General features: G+C 56.6%; 1 protein-coding gene across 5 annotated transcripts; it reads left to right on the top strand.

Annotated features, from left to right (window-relative positions):
- Window positions 1-823: 823 nt before the first annotated feature.
- LSM4 (LSM4 homolog, U6 small nuclear RNA associated (S. cerevisiae)) lies at window positions 824-20,296 on the top strand. Of its 5 annotated transcripts, XR_001007160.1 has the most exons (6): window positions 824-1,086; window positions 7,406-7,447; window positions 10,577-10,675; window positions 14,044-14,227; window positions 16,333-16,799; window positions 20,267-20,296. XR_001007160.1 is itself a non-coding variant. In XM_011990269.1 (5 exons), exons 1-5 carry the CDS (start codon window positions 1,084-1,086, stop codon window positions 16,422-16,424), a joined length of 420 nt encoding a protein of 139 aa, XP_011845659.1. In that variant the 5' UTR covers window positions 824-1,083; the 3' UTR covers window positions 16,425-16,979. The 5 variants fall into 5 exon arrangements, 4 of the variants coding, with proteins under 4 accessions (XP_011845659.1, XP_011845653.1, XP_011845667.1 ...); XM_011990269.1 differs by lacking the exon at window positions 20,267-20,296 and having other exon boundaries at window positions 16,333-16,979; XM_011990286.1 differs by lacking the exon at window positions 20,267-20,296 and having other exon boundaries at window positions 998-1,086; window positions 10,577-10,618; window positions 16,333-16,979.
- The last annotated feature ends 260 nt before the right edge of the window (window positions 20,297-20,556 follow it).

Here is a 20,556-nt window from a genome sequence, read left to right as displayed (position 1 = left end):
TGGACAACATAGGGAGACCCTGTCTCTACAAAAAAAGAAAAAAAAAAAGGAGAGAGTCGTTTGAGACTCAGAGACACACAGAGAAGGCCAAGTGACGACAGAGGCAGAACGTGGAAGGCTGCATCTACAAGCCAAGAACTCCGAGGTTTCCCAGCAGCCACCAGAACCCAGGAGAGAAGCATAGGACACGCAGATTGTCCTCAGAGCCTCCAGAGGGAGCCAACCCTACTGACAACCTCATTTCATTATTCTGGTCTCCTGAATTACGAGAAAATCACGTTCTGTTGTTTTAAGCCTCCCAGTGTGTGGGCATTTGTTACAGCAGGCCCCAGGGAACTAATAGCATTCGCCTATTTACTTTGTTTACTGTCTGTCTCCCTAAGGGCCACGAATTTTGTGTACTGTTCATTTCTATGAGCAGAAGCAGGCACAGAATAGGTATTAAGTACTTAATATGTGTCAGACGCTGTTTTAAGTGTTTTTACACGGTTTCATTCATTTCATCCTCATAGTAAGTAACGTTTTGGAGCAGACACTACTATTTACAGGGAGAAAACTGAGGCCCCGAGGGTCGTGGTCAGGATTCCAACCTACTAAATGATGTTCCCTGGATAATTACAGAATCAGAAAACTAGGAGTCCGAAGGGCGACACCAGGCACGTCCCAATCACCACGAAGCCTGGATTTCTCTCCCTCAACTGCAAAGGCAGTTACTGGCTTTGCCCACAGCGTGGAGCCCAGAAGACCGACGAAGGTTTCACCTGCGCACGCGTTTACCCACAATGCACCCCGCCCCGGCGCGCGTTGCTCCGCCCCCTTTTGTATTACAAGCCGCGGCACTTTACGGCTCTCTTCCTCGTTCCTCTGGCGGGAACACGGCCCGGCCCGCCCCTTTCGCCTAGCGGGCCCCGCCCTACTCCGCGTGGATTGGTTAACCGCCCTTCTAGCCTGGTGCTGACTGGCTCGCGTCTCTGCCACTTTCTTTCAGCCCAGTGGCGCGCGGCGCGGCGTGGCGACGACCGCCGGGAGCGTGTGCAGTGGCGGCGGCGGAAGTGGCCGGCGAGCCCGGTCCCCGCCGGCACCATGGTGAGGGCAGAGCAACGGCGGGGTCTCACCGGGAGGCGGGAACCGCAGTCGTTAGGAGCCCTGCGGGCGGGCGCTGAGGGCTGGGTTGGCGCGGGGCGAACCTACGGTCCGAGCTTTGAGTCCCGTCCCCCGGCACAAGGCCGGGAAACTGATGCTGGAGACTGCAGGTGGTTCTACCACGTTCGTGTCTGGGATTTAGGGTTGCACGTACTCGTATCCACAGTACAGTGGCCTCGCCTTACTTAGTTTTCCCATTTTGCAGGTTGGGAAACTGAGGTTAAAAGAGTGGGGATCTGCCAAATGCAACAGAGAGTTTTTGGGCAGGGAAGGGGGTCCCTTACGCTTTGGACCCAGTCTGACCTCCCAGATTGAAACCTAGAGTGCTGGGAAGTAGGGGGCCAGTCTGAGTTGTGAAACTTAGTTTTAGGAATTTCAGAGCTTGTAAGATGCTTAAAATGCTAGCAGCGGAGCCTCCTAGGCCTCTTGTTTTCTGGCTGAAAAGTAGGCCTGGTGCTGGGGTGTGGTGTTTCTCCTTGGTTCACAAAGCATGTCATTCCAGAGGAAGGGAGCGTTTTGAGCTAGGGATGGGCAAAGTACATCCTCCCCGTACACAGAAGGAAAAATTGCAGCCCAGGTCTCTGCAGGGCCACATTGTTTATGATTCTGTAAGTTCTGGATCTGGGCTAGAAAGTGCCCGTGTCTCCCAGTGTGCAGATCAGAAAAGGAATCCAGAGCTGGGAGTTTCCTGGCTCATCAGCATCTGGCCCTTCTTTTTTCAATGAGAGAAACCAAGGCCCTTGTTGGGGATGTGACTTCCAGACTGTGAGACAGTGGGAGATTCAGTAACCAGGAGGGCCCCCCAGGGGTGGCTGCATCAGAACTGTGGATTAGTGAGAGAGCTCTCCCTAAATCCAGCTGGTCAGTGTGTAGCCACCCAACGGGTTCACCTTGCCTGCTTCCTAGACAGAGCCCATTTATCAAGACAGGGCAATTGCAATAGAGAAAGAGTATTTCACACAGAGCCAGCTATGCAGGAGACTGGAGTTTTATTACTGCTGAAATCAGTCTCCCCTGAGCATTAGGGGATCCGAGTTTTTAAAGATAATTTGGCGGGTAGGAGCTCAGGAAGTGGGGAGTGCTGATTGGTTGGAGCTTCCTGAGGTTGGAGATGGAGTCACTGGAGGGGGGGGGTGTTGAAGTGAGATTTTCTTGCTGTCTTCTGTTCCTGGGAGGGATTGCAGGACTGGTTGAGCCAGATTACTGGTCTGGGTGGTGTCAGCTGATCCACCAAGTACAGGGTCTGCAAAATATCTCAAACACTGATCTTAGATTTTATAATAGTGATGTTATCCCTAGGAGCAATTTGGGGAGGTTCAGACTCTTGCAGCCAGAGGCTGTATGACCCGTAAACAATAATTTCTAATCGTGCAGCTAATTTGTTAGTCCTACAAAGGCAGACTGGTCCCCAGGCAAGAAAAGGGTCTTTTCGGGAAAGGGCTATTACCAATTTTGTTTCAAACTATACACTAAATCCCTTCCCAAGGTTAGTTCGGCCTATGCCCAGGAATAAGCAAGGACAGCTTAAAGGTTAGAAGCACGATGGAGTCGGTTAGGTCTGATCTCTTTTCGCTGTCATAATTTCCTCAGTTACAATTTTTGCAAAGGCGGTTTCAAGAGCAAGGATTCAGAGAGCCTGTCCCTCTGCCATGTACTTAGAGGGCAGAGTTGGCATGCAAGACTGGGCAGAGCTGGAAGGATCCATCGCTGTGTTAAGTTTTGTGGAAGCAGAATCTTTGTTTTTCTTCCAACTATATTCCCAGTGTGTAGAACGCTGCCTGGGCAAAGTGTGAACTCATTCATTCAGCCCCTTCCCACATTCTGAACATCCAGAGTCCTGGCTATCCAGCCATTTCCTGGAGGAGTGGCCAAGAATGGACAAGGCATCATGGGATACACACTTCCAGTTCCCTGTGATCAGGGCAGGGCCAGAAGGAGTGGCCTGGGTTAGGAGCGGGGATGGGCAGTCCTGGACAGCTTCCTGAATTAGGAGGCACTGGATTAGGTCTTCGTGGATCTAGACCTGAGAACCAGATTCCAGATGCTCCAAGAAAGCCCACTAAACCTCCACCTCTCGGAGAAAGTGATTTTCCTGCCTCAGCCTCCCAAGTAGCTTGGGATCACAGGCATGCGCCACCACGCCTGGATAATTTGTGTATTTTCAGTAGAGATGGGGTTTCACCATGTTGGCTAGGCTAGTCTTGAACCCCTGACCTCAGGTGATCCACCCACCTCGGTGTGTCAAAGTGCTGGTATTACAGGTGTGAGCCACTGCACTGTGTACTTTTTTTTCTTTTTTGGAACTGAGCTCTCACTGTCGTCCAGGCTGGAGTGCAGTGGCACAATCACTGCAGCCTCAACCTCACCGGCCCAAGTGATCCTCCCACCTCAGCCTCCCAAGTAGCTGGGACCACATGCGTCACTAAACCTGGCTAATTCTTACATTTTTTGTAGAGACAGAATCTTGCTGTGTTGCCCAAGCTGGTCTCATACTCCTGGGCTCAAGTGATCCTCCCACCTCAGCCTCCCAAAGTGCTGTGATTATAGGCGCAAGCCACTGTGCCAAGCCTCACCTGGCACTTTGATGTATCTTCTTTTAAGATTTTGAGGATCCACCCCTTCCTCTGACCTCTTTCTCCAACAGAGTTTGGAGATGAGGATATAGGAGAAATCAAGATATATGGTCACAGCCCCAGGCCATTGCAGCCTTGGAGGACCCGGGAGTCAGGCAACTCCCTGTCCGGCGGCCACTCCTTCCCTTAGCTGTGGGGTGGGGCGAGTGTTCTGCCTTCCCTGCGTGCCTCCCTGGGTGGTGTGTGCATTTCTTTTGTGTATTTATTCAACAAATATTTACCGAGTACCTCTTAGGTGCCTGGCCTTGTGCTTGGCCCTGGACAAAGTCCACACCCACTTTGAGTGTTCCAGTCTAGCAAGGGACAGAGGTAATAAACAAGGTAATTAAAGACTGGCTGCATCCTATGATGGAAACAAACACCCATGAGGCAGAGAGTGGCCATTAAGAGGGCCTGGCCAAAGGAGGTGACGTTTCAGCAGCCACGCGAAGGTCTGGGGAAGGTCACCCCAGGCAGAGGCAATAGCAGAAGTCAAGGTCAGGTGGCAGGAATGGGTGTGACGGCCAGTGTGGCAGAGCCTCTCAGGCCTGGCTCTGTAGCTGGCCTGGGGAGTGTTGTGAGCAGGTCTGCACCAATCCTATTTGGGTGTTTTTTGGTTTTTGGTTTTTGGTTTTTTTTGAGATGAAACGTCATTGTCACCCAGGCTGCAGTGCAGTGGCACGATCTCAGCTCACTGCAGCCTCTGCCTTCTGGGTTCAAACGATTCTTCTGCCTCAGCCTCCCGAGTAGCTGGGACTACAGGTGTGCGCCACCATGCTTGGCTAATTTTTGTATTTTTAGTAGAGATGGAGTTTTACCATATTGGCCAGGCTGGTCTTGAACTGCTGCTCACTGCAGCCTCTGCCTCCTGGTTTCAAGCGATTCTCCTGCCTCAGCCTCCCGAGTGGCAGGGATTACAGGCGCCTGCCACCACGCCTAGCTAATTTTTGTATTTTAGTAGAGACGGGGTTTTGCCATGTTGGCCAGGCTGGTCTGGAACTCCTGACCTCAGGTGATCGCCCGCCTCAGCCTCCCAAAGTGCCGAGATTACAGGTGAGAGGCGCTGTGGCTGTCCCACCAGCTCTCTTTGTTTCTCAGATGTTCTTTCTGCTGCTTTTGGATGGGACTGCGGGTGACAGGCAAGGAGGCCATGGGTCCTCCCAGGCTGTGCTATTGGTCACTGGGATTAGGTGGTGACCCGAGAGGGGCTGTCACTGGCATGGAAGGTGTGTCTCCAGGCCACCTGCTGACAGTAGGGCGTCTGCCTCTGGGCAGCTCTGCCCAGGCCTTGCTGGATTTCCCTGGGCAGGTCACTTCTGCTGTGGGCGCCGGCGCCTCCTCTGCAGAATGAGAGGTGGGCCTTAAAGGGCTAGCCGGACCTCTGCCCCTTCCCCAGTGATCCAGGAGGATGTCCCGGGTCCCGTTCCTGTTATGGACTGGAGAAATAAAACAGGCTTACTGAGGAAAACCCACGGCTTCTTCACAGTAAAGGGCGACCTGGGCATGGGACCCGTGTGCCAATCTGTGGCTCTTGTGTTTTCTCTGTGGCTGGTGGCACCCAGTCAGACACACGCCCAGCCGCCCGCAGCCCTCCTCCCCTGCCTCTCCGAGCAGCCGCCCCGGGGCCACATGGCCCCTTCTTCCCCCTTATCTGGCTTTTCCAGGAAGCCGGTGCAGGAAGCGGGCTTGGGCCTGGCTTCCTGCTGGCACCGACCTCCCCTGGGCAGCTTTTCTCAGGAAGGGGCTGTGGGATGTAGGATTCCCTCCCCAGCCCCTTCCTTTCATGGGGGAGCCACCCCACCAGGGTTGAAGGCCATTTCCGGCCTCCACAGCGAGAGGCCTTCAAGTTCACACCCCCTGGAAAGGCGGCCACCTTGTGGATCAGGGTGGTAGCCAGGGCAGGACTCCCAGCAAAGGCTTCTGGGGTCAGGGCCACCTGGAATTCCAGTCACCAGGACAAGGCAAGGTGAAGCCTCTGTCCTGTGAGGCACTGTCTCGTCAGGGCCCCTTGGTGCTGGGGCCTTCCTCACGGCAGTACTAGAACGGGCCTGTTATAGGACCCCGTACCCAGGCACAGCCCTGTGTCACCCCGAGGCAGTTCCCAGTGTACGGGCTGAGTTTTATGTTTCCGAAATGAAAGTGTTGATTTTCCCCCCAGTAATAGAAACACTACATATTTTGACATAATAAATTCAATAATGATGGAAAAAAATATCTTGAAACCAGACGTGGTAGCGCATACCTGTAATTCCAGCTACTTGGGAGCTTGAGATGGGAGGATTCCCTGAGACCAAGAGTTCAAAGCCAGCTTGGGCAAGATAGCAAAACCCTGTCGCCACCAAAAAAAAAAAAAAAAATCTTGAAAGTTCACCTTAACTGGTGACTTCCTGTCTTTGAAAACCCAGTTCAGGCTGGGGGTGATGGCTCATGCTGTTATCCCAGCACTTTGGGAGGACCAGGCGAGTGGGTCACTTGAGGTCAGGAGTTCAAGACCAACCTGGCCAACATGTAGAAACCCCGTCTCTACTAAAAATACAAAAATTAGCCGGCACACCATAGTGGCACACCCCTGTAATCCCAGCTACTTGGGAGGCTGAGGCGGGAGGATCACTTGAACCCGGGAGGTGGAAGTTGCAGTGAGCCAGGATCACACCACTGCACTCCAGCCTGGGTGACAGGCTTGCTTCTCAGGCTCAAGTGATCCTCCTGCCTCAGCACCCGAGTAGCTGGGACTACAGGCGCATACCACCATGCCCAGCAAAGTTTTGTATTTTTAGAGCAAGACTTCATCTGAAAAAATAAAACCAGCTCAGATGTGGCCTTTTCTGATGGGACTGACCCCTGCAATGGGGCCTGGCGGTGTCAGTCTCGGCCAGTTGGGGCTGCCCTGCAAGGCATGGGCTTGTGCTTGCTTCAGACAGACAGGGCCAGGCCAGCTCTGTCCCCTCCTAGCTCCACAGTACTGGGCAAGTTCCCCGGTTTCCAAGCTGTAGTGTCCTCAACTCCATACTCACAGTAACGTCAACATGGATGCATCTCAGGCATACCAGTTTGAGCTTAAAATACAAGCATTAGGCCAAGCGCGGTGGCTCATGCCTGTAATCCCAGCACTTTGGGAAGCTGAGGCAGGTGGATCACCTGAGGTCTGGAGTTTGAGACTAGCCTGGCCAACATGGTGAAACGCCGCCTCTACTAAAAATATAAAAATTAGCTGGGTGTGGTGACGCACGCCTGTTGTCCCCAGCTGCTTGGGAGACTGAGGCAAGCTGCTTGGGAGGCTTGAACACAGGAAGTGGAGGTTGCAGTGAGCCGTGATTGTGCCACTGCACTCCAGCCTGGGTGACAGAGCGAGACTCCGTCTCAAAAAAAAAAAAAATTGACCAGAGCGTTCAGCACCAAGAGCAGGTGGTGGCCACCTATGGTAGGAGGGAGGGTATGTGAGGCTTTTCTTCCTAATCCAAGAGGCAGGTGTGTGTTCCGGAGCTGGGCAGAGTAAGGAAATGGCATTTCTGGTGGAGAGTGATTGACGCACACTCCTGTGCGCCCCCTGCACCGTACCGCACCATCTTTGAGTCGTGGGTGGGACTCGAGACCAGAGCTCCCAGGCGCTGATCAGACAGACAAATCATGCAGCTTTATTTGCCTTTCAGCTTCCCTTGTCACTGTTGAAGACGGCTCAGAATCACCCCATGGTGAGTACTCAGTGGTCTGGGACAGCCTGTTTGAGAGGGGGCCAGCCTCAGCACAGGGGCGGTGGCTGAGCAGACGGCTTCCTGCCTGTCCACCAGCACGGCAGCTCGCTCCCTTCTCCCTCCCCAGGCGTGTCCACACCCCTGTTATTTCTGCTACTTATAAGAGTAATACATACATACTTACTAAAAATTTAATGGGCCAGTTGCAGTGGCTCACGTCTGTAATCCCAGCACTTTGGGAGGCCGAGACAGGAGGATCGCCTGAGCTCAGGAGTTCAAGATCAGCCTGGGCAAGAAGAAGAATTTAAAATTCAGCCAGATGAGGTGGTGTGTGCCTACAGTCACAGCTACGCAGGAGACTGAGGCGAGAGAATTGACTGATCCCAGGAGTTTGAGGCTGCAGTGAGCTATGATCACACCACTGTGCTCCAGTCTGAGCGACAGAGTGAGACCTTGTCTCTAAAAAAAGAAAAAAAATTAATGAGGGGGTTCTGCGGCCATACCACCCTGAACACGCCCGATCTCATCTGATCTCGGAAGCTAAGCAGGGTCAGGCCTGGTTAGTACTTGGATGGGAGAAAATTAATGAGATGGAAGGATCACTTGAGCCCAGGAGTTCAAATCCAACCTGGGCAATATAGCAAGACCCTGTCTCTTAAAAAAATAAAAAGAACTTCAGGCTGGACATGGTGGCTCATGCCTATCATCCCAGCACTTTGGGAGGCTGAGGCTAGAGGATGGCTTGAGCCCAGGAGTTCGGAGACCAGCCTGGGCAACAAGGAGAAACCACGCCTCTCCATAAAATGTAAAAATTAGCTGAGTGTGGCCGGGCGCGGTGGCTCAAGCCTGTAATCCCAGCACTTTGGGAGGCCGAGGCGGGTGGATCACGAGGTCAGGAGATCGAGACTATCCTGGCTAACATGGTGAAACCCTGTCTCTACTAAAAATACAAAAAACTAGCCGGGCGTGGTGGCGGGCGCCTGTAGTCTCAGCTACTTGGGAGGCTGAGGCGGGAGAATGGCGTGAACCCGGGAGGCGGAGCTTGCAGTGAGCCGAGATCACGCCACTGCACTCCAGCCTGGGAGCACAGCGAGACTCCGTCTAAAAAAAAAAAAAAAAAAAATTAGCTGGGTGTAGTGGCGTGTGCCTGTAGTTCCAGTTACTCGGGAGCCTAAGGCAGGAGGATCACCTGAGCCAGGGGCGTTTGAGGCTGCAGGTCTAACCTGGGCAACAGTGAGACCCTGTCTCCAAAAAATGATAATATTACATACTAACACTACAGTTAAAGTGCACAATTTAGTGGCATTTGGTGCAGTCACAGCATTGTGTAACCACCACCTCTATCTAGGCCAGAACATTTCCGTCTCCTCAAAAGGAAACCCCGTCTCTATCAGCAGTCACTTCCCAGCCCCAGCCCCTGATGAGCACGAGGCAGCTGCCGTCTCTGTGGGGTTGCCTATTCTGGATATATCCCATGCATGTGAGCGGAGACCATGAGGCCTCTCGAGTCTGGTGGCTGTCACTCAGCACCTTTTTTTTGAGGTTCATCCACCCTGTGGCCTGTGTCAGTGCCTCATTCCTTATAGCCAGACGATACTCCGTGGAGCGGATACTTACCACATTTTGTTTATCTGTTCGTCTGCTGATAGGCATCTGGGCTCTTTCCCCTTTTTGGCTATTGCGAATAGTGTCACTGTGAACGTTCACGCACACATATTTGTATAGTTGCCTATGTTCGTTTCTCTCGGGCAGATGCCTAAGTTGAATCATTTAAAAATCTCAGCGTTGGTGGGAGGCCAAGGCGGGTGGATCACCTGAAGTCAGGAGTTCGAGACCAGCCAACATGGTGAAACCCCCGTCTCTACTAAAAAATTAGCTGAGCATGGTGGCAGGTGCCTGTAGTCGCAGCTACGTGGGAGGCTGAGGCAGGAGAATCACTTGAACCTGGAAGGCAGAAGTTGCAGTAAGCTGAGATCATGCCATTGCACTCCAGCCTGGGCAACAAGAGCGAGACTTCGTCTCAAAAGAAAAACTCAGACTTGGACCGAGCGCAGTGGCTAATGCCTATAATCTCAGCACTCTGGGAGGCCAAGACAGGAGGATCACTTGAGCCCAGGAGTTTGGGACCAGTCTGGACAACAGTGAGACCCCACTTCTACAAAAGGAAAATAAATTAACCGCATGTGGTAGGGTGAGCTTGTAGTTTCAGCTACTAGGGAAACCGAGGTGGGAGGATGGCTTGAGCCCAGGAGGTCGAGGCTGCAGTGAGCCATGCTCACGACACTGTACTCCAGCTTGGGCAACAGAGCAAGACCCTGTCTCATAAAAGACATCAAAAAATCTCAGCCTTTTCCGAACAGCAGCATATCTTCAGAATGATGTGCTACTTATCTTTGTTCTCAAAACATATCAAAATAGACGAGTAATTATTACAGTGCAAAACAGCATTTGCGGAACACCAAAACCCAAATATCTGGTGTTGTGGGGGTGCCTGCCGGACCAGCCCAGCTGTGCCCACCTGGCCCCCAGCCACCCTGGATCAGTGGCCACCGTCACCATTGTCTCACTCATTCCTTTAAACATTTCTGTGTTTCTTAGTTTTTTCTTCTTTAAGACCAAGTCTCACTCTGTTGCTCAGGCTGGAGTGCAGTGGTGCGGTCTCAGCTCACTGCAACCTCCGCCTGCTGGGTTCAAACAATTCTTCTGCCTCAGGCTCCCAAGTAGCTGGGACTACAGGCGCGCACCACCATGCCCAGCTAATTTTTGTATTTTTAGTAGAGATGGGGTTTCACCATGTTGGTCAGGATGGTCTCAATCTCTTGACCTCGTGATTCGCCCACGTCGGCCTCCCAAAGTGCTGGGATTACAGGCCTGAGCCGCCACGCCCAGCCCAGTATCATTTTTTAATTGTACAAAGGTTGGCATTATGATAGACTGTCTAACTGCCAGTGAAGTGTATAGCGAAGGCAGAGCCTGTCGCCTGTAAGGAAGGCCATTTAGGGGTCTGGGAGCTGTGGGCTGAGGCCCGGAGGTGGTGGTCCGTCTCGTGGGGCAGAGCTGCACCTCCTGGGGGGCCCATGGCGCACGGCTCCAGGGCCATAGCTGACCTCTGGCCTGTCTCTCTTCCAGTTGGTGGAGCTGAAAAATGGGGAGACGTACAATGGACACCTGGTGAGCTGCGACAACTGGATGAACATTAACCTGCGAGAAGTCATCTGCACGTCCAGGGTGGGTACTGCGCCCACCAATGGGGGTGGTATGTGGGGGTGGACACTCAGCATCCTCCCTCCCTGGGCCTCATGGGAGGAGTTAGTGGGGGAGGCCTCCTAGGACTGCTCATCCTGACAGGGGTCAGTGGGGAGGGACAGGGCAGGGTGGGCCAGGCCACCAAGTCCCCTAGCACGCCCTGGACTTTGACCCTGTGTGAGGCTGCCCCCCCACCCGGCCTTTCCTGCTGTGTGTCTGTTGGTGCCACCCCTGACCTGGAAGGACCTGGGCCTGGGGACTCCCTGTGGCTCAGGTCGGGGCAACCCCCTCCAGGGGAGGTCCAAGCCTCCCAGGCTCTGCTGCCTTTAGTCCAGCCTGGATGTTGCCTGGACTCTGTGGGCCATGTAGTGTGGCCATGGGATGTCTGGGATGCCCAGGTCACAGTGGGCAGGAGCAGTGCCAGGGCCTGGTGGGCCAGGAGCCACCAGCCAGAGCCCAAGACCGGGAAGTGCCTGGCTAGGAGCACTGCTGGGTCGGCCGGGGCTGGAAGATGGTTCCCCTGGCGTCACGGGCCTTCCCTGCCCCTGGGATGACCCGTGGAGCACTGAGGAGGAGGTCAGGCATGGTGCTGAAGGCAGCGGCTCCCTTGGACTCCTCCCACCAACCTTCCCTGATACCATCTGTCTTGTCTCCCTGTGGGTGACAGCCCCCATGGTAGGGAGGAAACTGCTGGGGAGCTTGGACTGCCTGCCTGGGGTCACCTTGACGGGACAACAGGGCTCGAGGAGGGAGGCGCTTCTTCCTGAAGTGGCCGTATCTTGCCCTGACCCCCAGCCCGACCCAGGACTGGGCCTCTCGTCAGCACAGGGTGGGGACAGGTGGTGGGGCTGCTGTGCACAGCGCTAGAAGCTTGAGAAGCTGCTTGCTGGGTTTCGTGCCATAGCCTCTCGGAGGGCGTCTGGGTGGGTCCAGTGCGGCTGTGCCGGACGGTGCCTCGCTGCAGAACCGCGTGCCTCCCACCTGCGGCCAGCGGGGCGCGCTCCGCTTCCGGCATTGGCATCACCAGGTGTGTTGCGTGCGTGAGCATGTGCGGTCTTTTGGACACTTCTAGGTCCTAGAAATGAGAAGCCTGTGAATTCAGAGGCTGTGTGGTCTCCAGGGGTTGCTCTGGCCTCTGCCGCCAGCTTCGAGTGGACGGGTGACTTTCCCTGGGCAGCCTGCCTCTGTGGCTGGGCGGTGATGCTGCCGTCACAGGTGGCTGGGAGGAGAGGCGATGGGAACTCACATCGTCCCCATCTGAGCGGGGCCCTCCCTCCCTCAGAGGGAGGCCGCAGGATGCAGAGACCCGCCCGGGCTGAGGGACCTCTGGAGCACTGTGGGCAGGAGGCAGGGGCCTCCCTGCAGTGAGCTCAGGCCCTGCCCACGTTCCTGCACGAGGAAGCCTCTAGGCCCTGCCTGGGAGAGCTGGGCGCCAAGCCGTCTGCCCAGGCCCTGAGCCCCCACAGAACCATAGTGTGTCCACCCCACGAGCCCTTGAGGGGTTCCTAGGACAGTGAGCACCCAAAGGGGCTGTTCATCCCCGCCCAGCGCTGGGCCAGGCCACACCCACCCAGGCATGGAGGAGAGTGTCTGATGGGAGGACTTGGGGATTCAGGCAGGTGAGGCCTTTTAGGGGCCAGAGTTATCCAGATGAGAAGTGGGAAAACCGCGTGCAAAGTCCTGGGGGCAAGCCCATGGCATGTGTTCCGGAAACAGAAAGTTCCATCTGGAGGGAATGTCATCAGGGGCTGGGAAGAGGACCGCCAGGGCGGGGCAGGATCTCAGGCCCTAGAGAGCCCTCCTGAGGCTCCTAGACCTTGCCCCCAAGACAGAGGGGCCATGGGTGGGTTCCAAGCAGGAAGATGCTGTGATCTGACTTCTAAGGGCATCTGGGGCAAAGGCCTTCCAGGCATCACACGTGGATCTGTCCAGGAACCTGGGCAGTGGGGTGGGACTGGGGAACTGATACGGTAGGAATGGCCCTGGCCCCTGCTAATCCCTCGATCTGTCCCAGTGGGGGCCTCAGGGAGGCATTGCAGCGTGAGTCTGTGACTTTGCAAGGCCCGCATTTCTCCAGTCTCGGTTAGCTCTCCTAACACTGGCATCACTGGAAGCTGCCCTTGAGCCACCTTGGCAGGACCCAAGTTCCCCCATCCCCCACCCCTCTTCACCCACCACACTAGGCCTGTAGCTTGGTCGCATGTCCCTGCACCCAACTCAGGCCCTGTTGGGAGATACTGCGATGAATGAATGAGTCAGGGCACATGAGAGGCTTCCAGAAGTGAGGTGGGGCTGGGGCAGGAGGAAGAGTAGCTGGGCTTCATCTGGGTCTGGTGCACAGGGAGGCCCCCACCCACTCTGGGCTTTGGGCTGCAGGCGAAGAATCCCAACCCCAACCAGAGAGAGCCCCATCCCAGGCTGGAGGGAGCCCCAGTCAGCCACTCCTGAGCCAGGCGCACGGGCAGAGGATAGGAGTCCGTTTTCCTTGTGGGTGCACAAGGGGGCTGCGCCTACCACACCCACCCTTGCTGCTGGGTGAAGGATTGCCTGGGATCAGGAGCGATCCTGCCTGCAGGGTGGACACCTTTCCACATGTCTCCTGGGACTGAGACTGTGCAGCTTGCAGGGGTGGTGCGGGGTACAGGCTGGGTGGGATCTGCAGGGCCTCCCACAGATCTGAGACCCTGCTCCCAGCGCTGGGCCAGACAGCCTGGTAATAACCCGCTCCCCAGCCAGGCGCGGTGGCTCACACCTGTAATCCTAGCACTTTGGGAGGCCGAGGCGGGTGGATCATGAGGTCAGGAGATCGAGACCATCCTGGCTAACACGGTGAAACCCTGTCTCTACTAAAAATACAAAAAAATTAGCAGGGCATGGTGACTGGTGCCTATAGTCCCAGCTACTCAGGAGGCTGAGGCAGGAGAATAGCGTGAACCCGGGAGGCGGAGGTTGCAGTGAGCCGAGATGGTGCCAGTGCACTCCAGCCTGGGTGACGGAGTGAGAGTCCATTTCAAAAAAATAAAAATAAAAGTAAAATTTAAAAATAGGGCCGGGCGCGGTGGCTCACGCCTGTAATCCCAGAACTTTGGGAAGCTGAGGTAGGCGGATCACAAGGTCAGAAGATCGAGACCATCCTGGCTAACATGGTGAAACCCCGTCTCTACTAAAATACAAAAAAATTAGCCAGGCGTCTGTAATCCCAGCTAATCGAGAGGCTGAGGCGGGAGAATTGCTTGATCCCAGAAGGTGGAGGTTGCAGTGAGCCAAGATCGTGCCACTGCACTCCAGCCTGGGTGATAGAGCGAGACTCCATCTCAAAAATAAAAAAAACCCGCTCCCCTTCTCCGCAGGACGGGGACAAGTTCTGGCGGATGCCGGAGTGCTACATCCGTGGCAGCACCATCAAGTACCTGCGCATTCCTGACGAGATCATTGACATGGTCAAGGAGGAGGTGGTGGCCAAGGGCCGCGGCCGCGGAGGCCTGCAGCAGCAGAAGCAGCAGAAAGGCCGCGGCATGGGCGGCGCCGGCCGAGGTGGGTCTCCCATCCCCAGTGGACATACCTGGGGCGGGAGGACAGCCACACGTGGCATCCCTCCTTCTCGGGGTTGGCCTTCTTGGCTAGTGCCCATGCAGCACTGCCTCGGAGCCTCCCGACCCTCCCGGGCCCCTCTCCTGGTCTTTGGCCATGAGCCAAGGCCCAGCCAGAGGAACCCGGAGACCTGGGACTCAGTCCTCCTCTCACTGCGCCTCCTGGTAGTCCTCAGGGCACATCAAGTCACCTCCCCAAGCCTCAGTTTCGCCTCTGAGAGGGTCTGGCGGTGCCCACCTGTCCAGGCCACTGGCAAGGACTCCACGTGGGGCCTGGTGTGGGGCCCTTTCCCTGCCGTGGCTCTATCCAGAGCCAAGGTCACCCGCCCCCACCAGAGATGATGAATTGGCGTAAAATTCCATTTGTTAGGCCCAGGGGCCATCTGTAGCCCCTGCCCCTCCTCACCTCTCTGTCCCCAGCTCTTGTGTTTTCAGGGGGACCTGGGCTTTGTTTCTTCCATCCATGGGCACTGCTGGTGTGCTGGGCTCAGGTGCGGGCTCACGAGGTAGTCAGGAGTGAGCCTGAGGGAGGGATGGGGATAGTACTCCAGGCAGGGAACTTTGGGGATCTCAGGGTGGGTGGGGCCTCTGGGGTCCCAGGCCTGGCTCCTTCCCAGCACTTGGGGTCAAGGTTGTTGAGAGAGTGGGTCGGGTCCTACCTAGGGAAGGCGGGGGTTTTCTCTGGCTGCTCTGCAGGAAGCCACGGGGCCATGGGGTGCAGATAGCAGCCTCGCAGTAACTCCCACCAGGCCGTGCACCCTGGCACAGCTGGCCCTCCCTGTGAGAGGGGAGGTTGGTGGCCTGGGCCAGTGCTGGCCTCTGTCCCCACAGGGCCTGGTGGGGCCCCTGGCTGGTGAGAGCCCTGACCTCTTGGATCCTCTAAATCTGGACCCCTGACCCCACCTTCACGGGGTTGAGGTCTGCAGAGGAGACAGTGATTCCAGTTCCTGTTGGGGTCAGTCCTCCTGTCTCCAGACCTCCCCGGCCCAAGGCTGAGATTCCGAGCGGGCTCTGTGGAGGGCCGGAGCTATGCTGCCTGCAGCGCTGGCCTCTGGCCCCTGGCACCCGGCACATGGGTCGCAGGGCCAGCTCCTCTTGCTGGCCTTGGCTCTCCTGCTGTTTGAAGCTCCAGCTTTGATTTCCTCAAGCATTTGTCCAGCTAGAAAGTTCTCTGAAACAGCTCCCTAGACGGGGCTCACAGAGCTGGGGTCCCCGAGGGAGACGGAGAGGGAGGGATCAATGCTGGGTCCCGGCCCACCCAGCCTGCTGCGTCCAGGCCTGGCCTGTGGTGGGGGTGGCATGAAGGGGTGCTGGGCACACAGACGGTGTGGGGACAGGTGTGCCCTGCATGCAGCCTGCTCAGGATTACTGTAGGCGCCGCTGCAGTGTCCACTCAGTGAGTCCCTGGGGCCCTCATCTCCTGGGACCCTATCTCCCGGGACCCCCCTGTCACCTCCCCAGTGGCCACATGCTCCCACCTCAGGGGCTTCATGGAAAATGTCATTTGGCCTCATGGTCTCCTATCTCTGTGGCCTCAGGCCAGGTGAGGAGTCCCCTCCCCTTCTCCATCCCTGGGGCTGGATTCACAGAAACCCCTCTTCTGTTTTCCTCCTGGCAGGTGGATGAGAGGCCACGGGTGGTCCTGGAGCGTGGGAGGCCCCCCCCAGGCAGCCCCCAGCCTGGCCTACTGCCCTAGTCTCTGCTCCACCCCTCTCTCACCTCCCCCTCCTCCAGGAAGCCCTTCTGGCTTTGTCGTTTAGGAAGCCTGCCCCAACCCGCCATGTGACTTAGTGCCCTCTGTTGCCTAGTCCCCCCCTGCATCCCTGGGGGCTGGGTCTAGTCCCATAATGAGGATGCCCTGGAGTTCCTGCCTTCCTCAGATGCTCTGCCCCATGGAGGAGATCCACAGCACCCTCAGTCCCCACCTCACACATGAGGAAGCTGAGCCTGGGGACTTAGGTGACCTGGACTAGAGTTTCAGGGCACTGGGATCCTGTCGAAGGTCCCACTCACCTGGCTCTGCTGCAGCCCCTTCTCTCTGTTCTCTAGGTGTGTTTGGCGGCCGGGGCCGAGGTGGGATCCCGGGCACAGGCAGAGGCCAGCCAGAGAAGAAGCCGGGCAGACAGGCGGGCAAACAGTGAGCCCACCCAGACCGGCCGCTGCGCCCCCTCCTGCCAGGGCGGCGATTCTGCTCCACAGTCTCGGACGGATCTGCTCAGAAAGGAAGAGGCGGGCGTCAGGGGGAACCCCCTTCGTGTTTTGCGACCCTCCCTTTTAGGTGAAGTCCCTTTTTCTTGCTAAAACCGGCAGTTCTCCGGTTGGAAATGTTATTTGGTGTGTTTGGTTTTGTGAAGCGGCCGTCCCAAAGCTGGCTGGATTCCTGGAAGAGCCTGTGTTGAAGGCATCTTTCAAGCCCTCGCTCTGGTTCTCAGGGCAGCATTTTCCAGGCGGGTTTGTTTTGCATTTCTCAGAGCCTCTCCGAGCAGTGACCAGACGGGAGATTTTTATTTTAAGCTGTTCACGCTGGGACTGACAGCCTGCAGAGTTTCTTTGGGCGCGGCCCCAGAATTGCCTTCAAAACAAACCCGGGACGGTTGAAAGCCTTCGAACCCGTGCACGGGATGCCTTGGGCCCTGGCCCATCGCTTCCTCTCTTGTGTTACAAAAATAAAAACAAATAAAACTACACACTGTACATCCACTGTTCCTTTTGAGCATCTGGGCGCACCTAGCGGGTCTCCTGCCCTCTGTCCATCTCTGGGCTCTCAGGAAATCACTGTTCCCATAAGGGAAGCTTCCTTTTGAGAGATCTCACCAGGCGTCAGCGTCACAGTGGGGTCCTGATGTCCTTTTACAAAAGGCAAGACCAGCATCTGGACAGTGGGGCTCTTGAGAGTCCCTGGCGCCCCCACACCAGGTTGTCCTATACCCTCTCCCCTCTGGAGATGTTAATGCTGACGGGTGTGTGGGGAAGGCAGTCCCAGGCAGGGGGCCACGCATGGTCCCCATCACCCCCTCCCGGGTGGCCTGGGCTCCATCATCTATCCCCATCTGGCCACACTGGCGTTCACACAGAGAAGACTGGGGACAGGAATCCCCTTGGAAGATTCTCACGAGGTTCCTGCCCCCTTTCTGAGCCAGGCCGGACTTGTCAAACCTCGGGCGCGCGCGCCTGAGACACTGAGTCAGCACTTTCGGGAAAGGCTCCGGGTAGCGTCTGCGGACCGGGAAGTAACTGCAGGGCAGCCCTGAGCCAGGCAACAGCCCGTCACCCCGCATAGCCTTCTCTTCATTCAGGGTCCCCGTTTGGAGACCTATTTTGAGAGGTGATTGGAATAAAAGGCCCCGTCCGTGAGGAACTGTTTCTTGAGTCTTCAGAGTTCCTTGCCATCGTATAGATTTTGCATTTACAGTGTCCTAACCTGGGATGCTCTCCTTGTGTGTGGGGTGGGGGACAGGGATGGATATCTGCTGTCACCTGAATCCTCTCCTCCACAGCGGCACTTGATTGATGGTTAGAGATAGGGCATGTGGGCTCCAGGCTGCGGCCTGCTCTGGACCTCACAAACCCGCCCCCTCAACACAGGCAGGGGCGGCAGTTGTGGGCCCAGGCCTGGAAGCCTTGGGATACACTGACCCACGGCACCCACCTGCCTGCTGGACAAGAGCATCAGTTTTTGGTTTTTTTTTTTTTCTTTTTTTTTGAGACAGAGTCTCGCTCTGTTGCCCAGGCTGGAATGCAGTGGTGCGATCTCAGCTCACTGCAAGCTCCACTTCCTGGGTTCAAGCGATCCTCTTGCCTTAGCCTCCCAAGTAGCTGGGATTACAGGTGTGCACCAACACGCGTGGCTAATTTATGTATTTTTAGTACAGACACAGTTCCACCATGTTGGCCAGGCAGGTCTTGAACTCCTGACCTCAAGTGATCCTCCCACCTTGGCCTCCCAAAGTGGTAGGATTACAGGCGTGAGCCACTGCGCCTGGCTGACAGGAGCATCTCTTGGCACATCCCATGCCCCTATAGGGTGGGCTGTGCAGGGGGCTGGGCTGGGCTCACAGGGTGAGGTAGGTGGGGCAATCTTCAGGGAAGGAGGGAAGGAAGGGTGGGGAGCAGGGAGGTCCCATTTGTAGCTCCTGCCCCTCATTGTAGACTCAGTGGCCCTTAGAGGCTTCTGGGGCTCTCTGAGGGGCCTGAGCTCCTCCCTCCCAGGGGTCGTGTGTGTCACAAGGCGTGGGTGAAATCCGGGAGCTCTGGGGTCAGGCGTCCTGGGAATTTGGGTTGGGAAAGCCCTCGGAGGCCCCTTCCCCTTCTTGCTGATCTCTGGTTTTTTCTCCCTGACCAGGCTCTGAACTCAGAATGTGTTCCAACACCCTCTAGTGCCTTCTCACTGTTCAGGTTCCCACGTGTCGGGGCTAATCCCCGGCCTCCTTTGCCTGTGTAATTGCGGCTTCTTGCCGGTGCAGCCAGACGCAGAGCTGGCTCTGACCTTTCCAGCCCGGCAGCTGCGGGCTCTAGGCCCAGTCTCTCCGGACCTGTGACTCGAGCCGCAGAGTCCCCTCGCCTGCCTCCACCAACTTGGCCCTCGTGGGCTAGAGTAGCCCCTGCTTAGGCCCCTGCAGACTTCCAGAAGCTTCCGGCCCCCCTCCCTTGAGCTGGGTGTCGGACCAGCTCTGCGTTTCATTCTTCCTGGCTGGTTTCATGAAGCCTCATCCTCACCCCCTCAAGAAACAGAAACCAAAAGCACCAGTCTAGTTCCTAAATCCAAGGCTTCCAGGTCTTTCTGTCCCTCCGATGGTCTGTTGGGCCCAGGGTCCATGCCCTCCTCACCCAGCTGGGGCTGCCTTTACCGTAGATGGTCCCCACCCACCCCCAGACCTTCTCGCCTGGAGTTTGCTTTCTGTCAGGGAGGCCCATGCCTGGCACTATGCTGTGACTCAGCCCGGGGCTGAGCTCTGCAGGGCCAGCCCACAGTCCCCTGCCAGAGTGTGACAGGCCCAGGTCGGCCGCTGACGCCACCTCATCCTGGAGCCAAGCACCCGCTTCAGGGACAAAAGTGCAGAGGCTGGCCTTGGGCAGTGGCCCCTGAGAGGCAGCTGTGGGAAGTCATCCCTCTCTCCTCCTCCCCCATCCCCCCTCCTCTCGCTCCCCATCTTCCTCCCCATCCTCCCCCATTCCCTCCATCCCCCTCCTCCCTCTCCCCCTCCTCATCCTCTCCCTCCTCCTTCTCTGGGCTTCACCTGCTGTTCCCAAAGCTACTCTGACGGCCACCCACAGATCGCCTGTGTCCCTGTCACCTCCCTCCCCACCTTCTCCTGTTGGAGCCCAGGGCCTGGCACAAGCCTGGCACTAGGGCCACTTGCCTTGTCCCAGGTGCTGGTGACACAGCCCCGGCAGTCCTTCCCTTCCGCAGGAGTGAGCCGGCCACAAGCATATGCATGTCAAATGCATAAATGCTGTAAAAAGAAACCAGGCCAGGCGCAGTGGCTCATGCCTGTAATCCGAGCATTTTGGGAGGCCGAAGTGGGAGGATAAACTGAGATCAGGAGTTCAAGACCAGCCTGGCCATCATGGTGGAACCCCATCTACTAAAAATACAAAAATTAGCCGGGTGTGATGGCACGAGCCTGTAGTCCCAGCTACTCGGGAGGCTGAGGCAGGAGAATCACTAGAACCTGGGAGGCGGAGGTTGCAGTGAGCCAAGATCGCACCACTGCACTCTAGCCTGGGTGACAGATCACGACTCTGTCTCAAAAAAAAAAAAGAAAAAAAAGAAAAGAAACCACAAACAGGGCGGGCTCATGAGGAGGTGAATGAAGAGGTGGTCAGGGAAACTGAGAAAAGGACATTGGAGATTCAGGAAGGGCTTGAGAGACCAGGGAGCCAGCCACCTTGGGAAGGAGCATTGTGGACCAGCAGGGGTCAGGAGGACAGTCCCGTGCAAAGGCCCTGTGCCCAGGGGACACAGGAGCAAAGAAAGGGGCAGGAAATGGGGAGGGCGCAGGTTCTGGGCGACACGAAAAGAAGCCACAGAGGGTTCTAGAACTGTCAGAGGCAGGGGTGGAAGCTGGGAGGGAAGGAGGGGGGCAGTGCTGAGGGCTCAGGGCAGGGAGGAGGAGGCTGCAGGGCCTAGGCTGACCAGCTGGCCTTGCCCAGGAAGTGCAGGACCCCGAAGTGGCACCTCCTTTCCACAGAGCAAGAGGAGGCCGGCTGGGCGCCGCGACTCACACCTGTAATTCCAACACTTTGGGAGGCCGAGGCAGACAGATCACCTGA

This window comes from Mandrillus leucophaeus, unplaced genomic scaffold (assembly GCF_000951045.1).
Source record: "Mandrillus leucophaeus isolate KB7577 unplaced genomic scaffold, Mleu.le_1.0 Scaffold11, whole genome shotgun sequence".
Classification (NCBI taxonomy): Eukaryota; Metazoa; Chordata; class Mammalia; order Primates; family Cercopithecidae; genus Mandrillus; species Mandrillus leucophaeus.
This window is presented reverse-complemented; position numbering and strand designations above follow the sequence as displayed.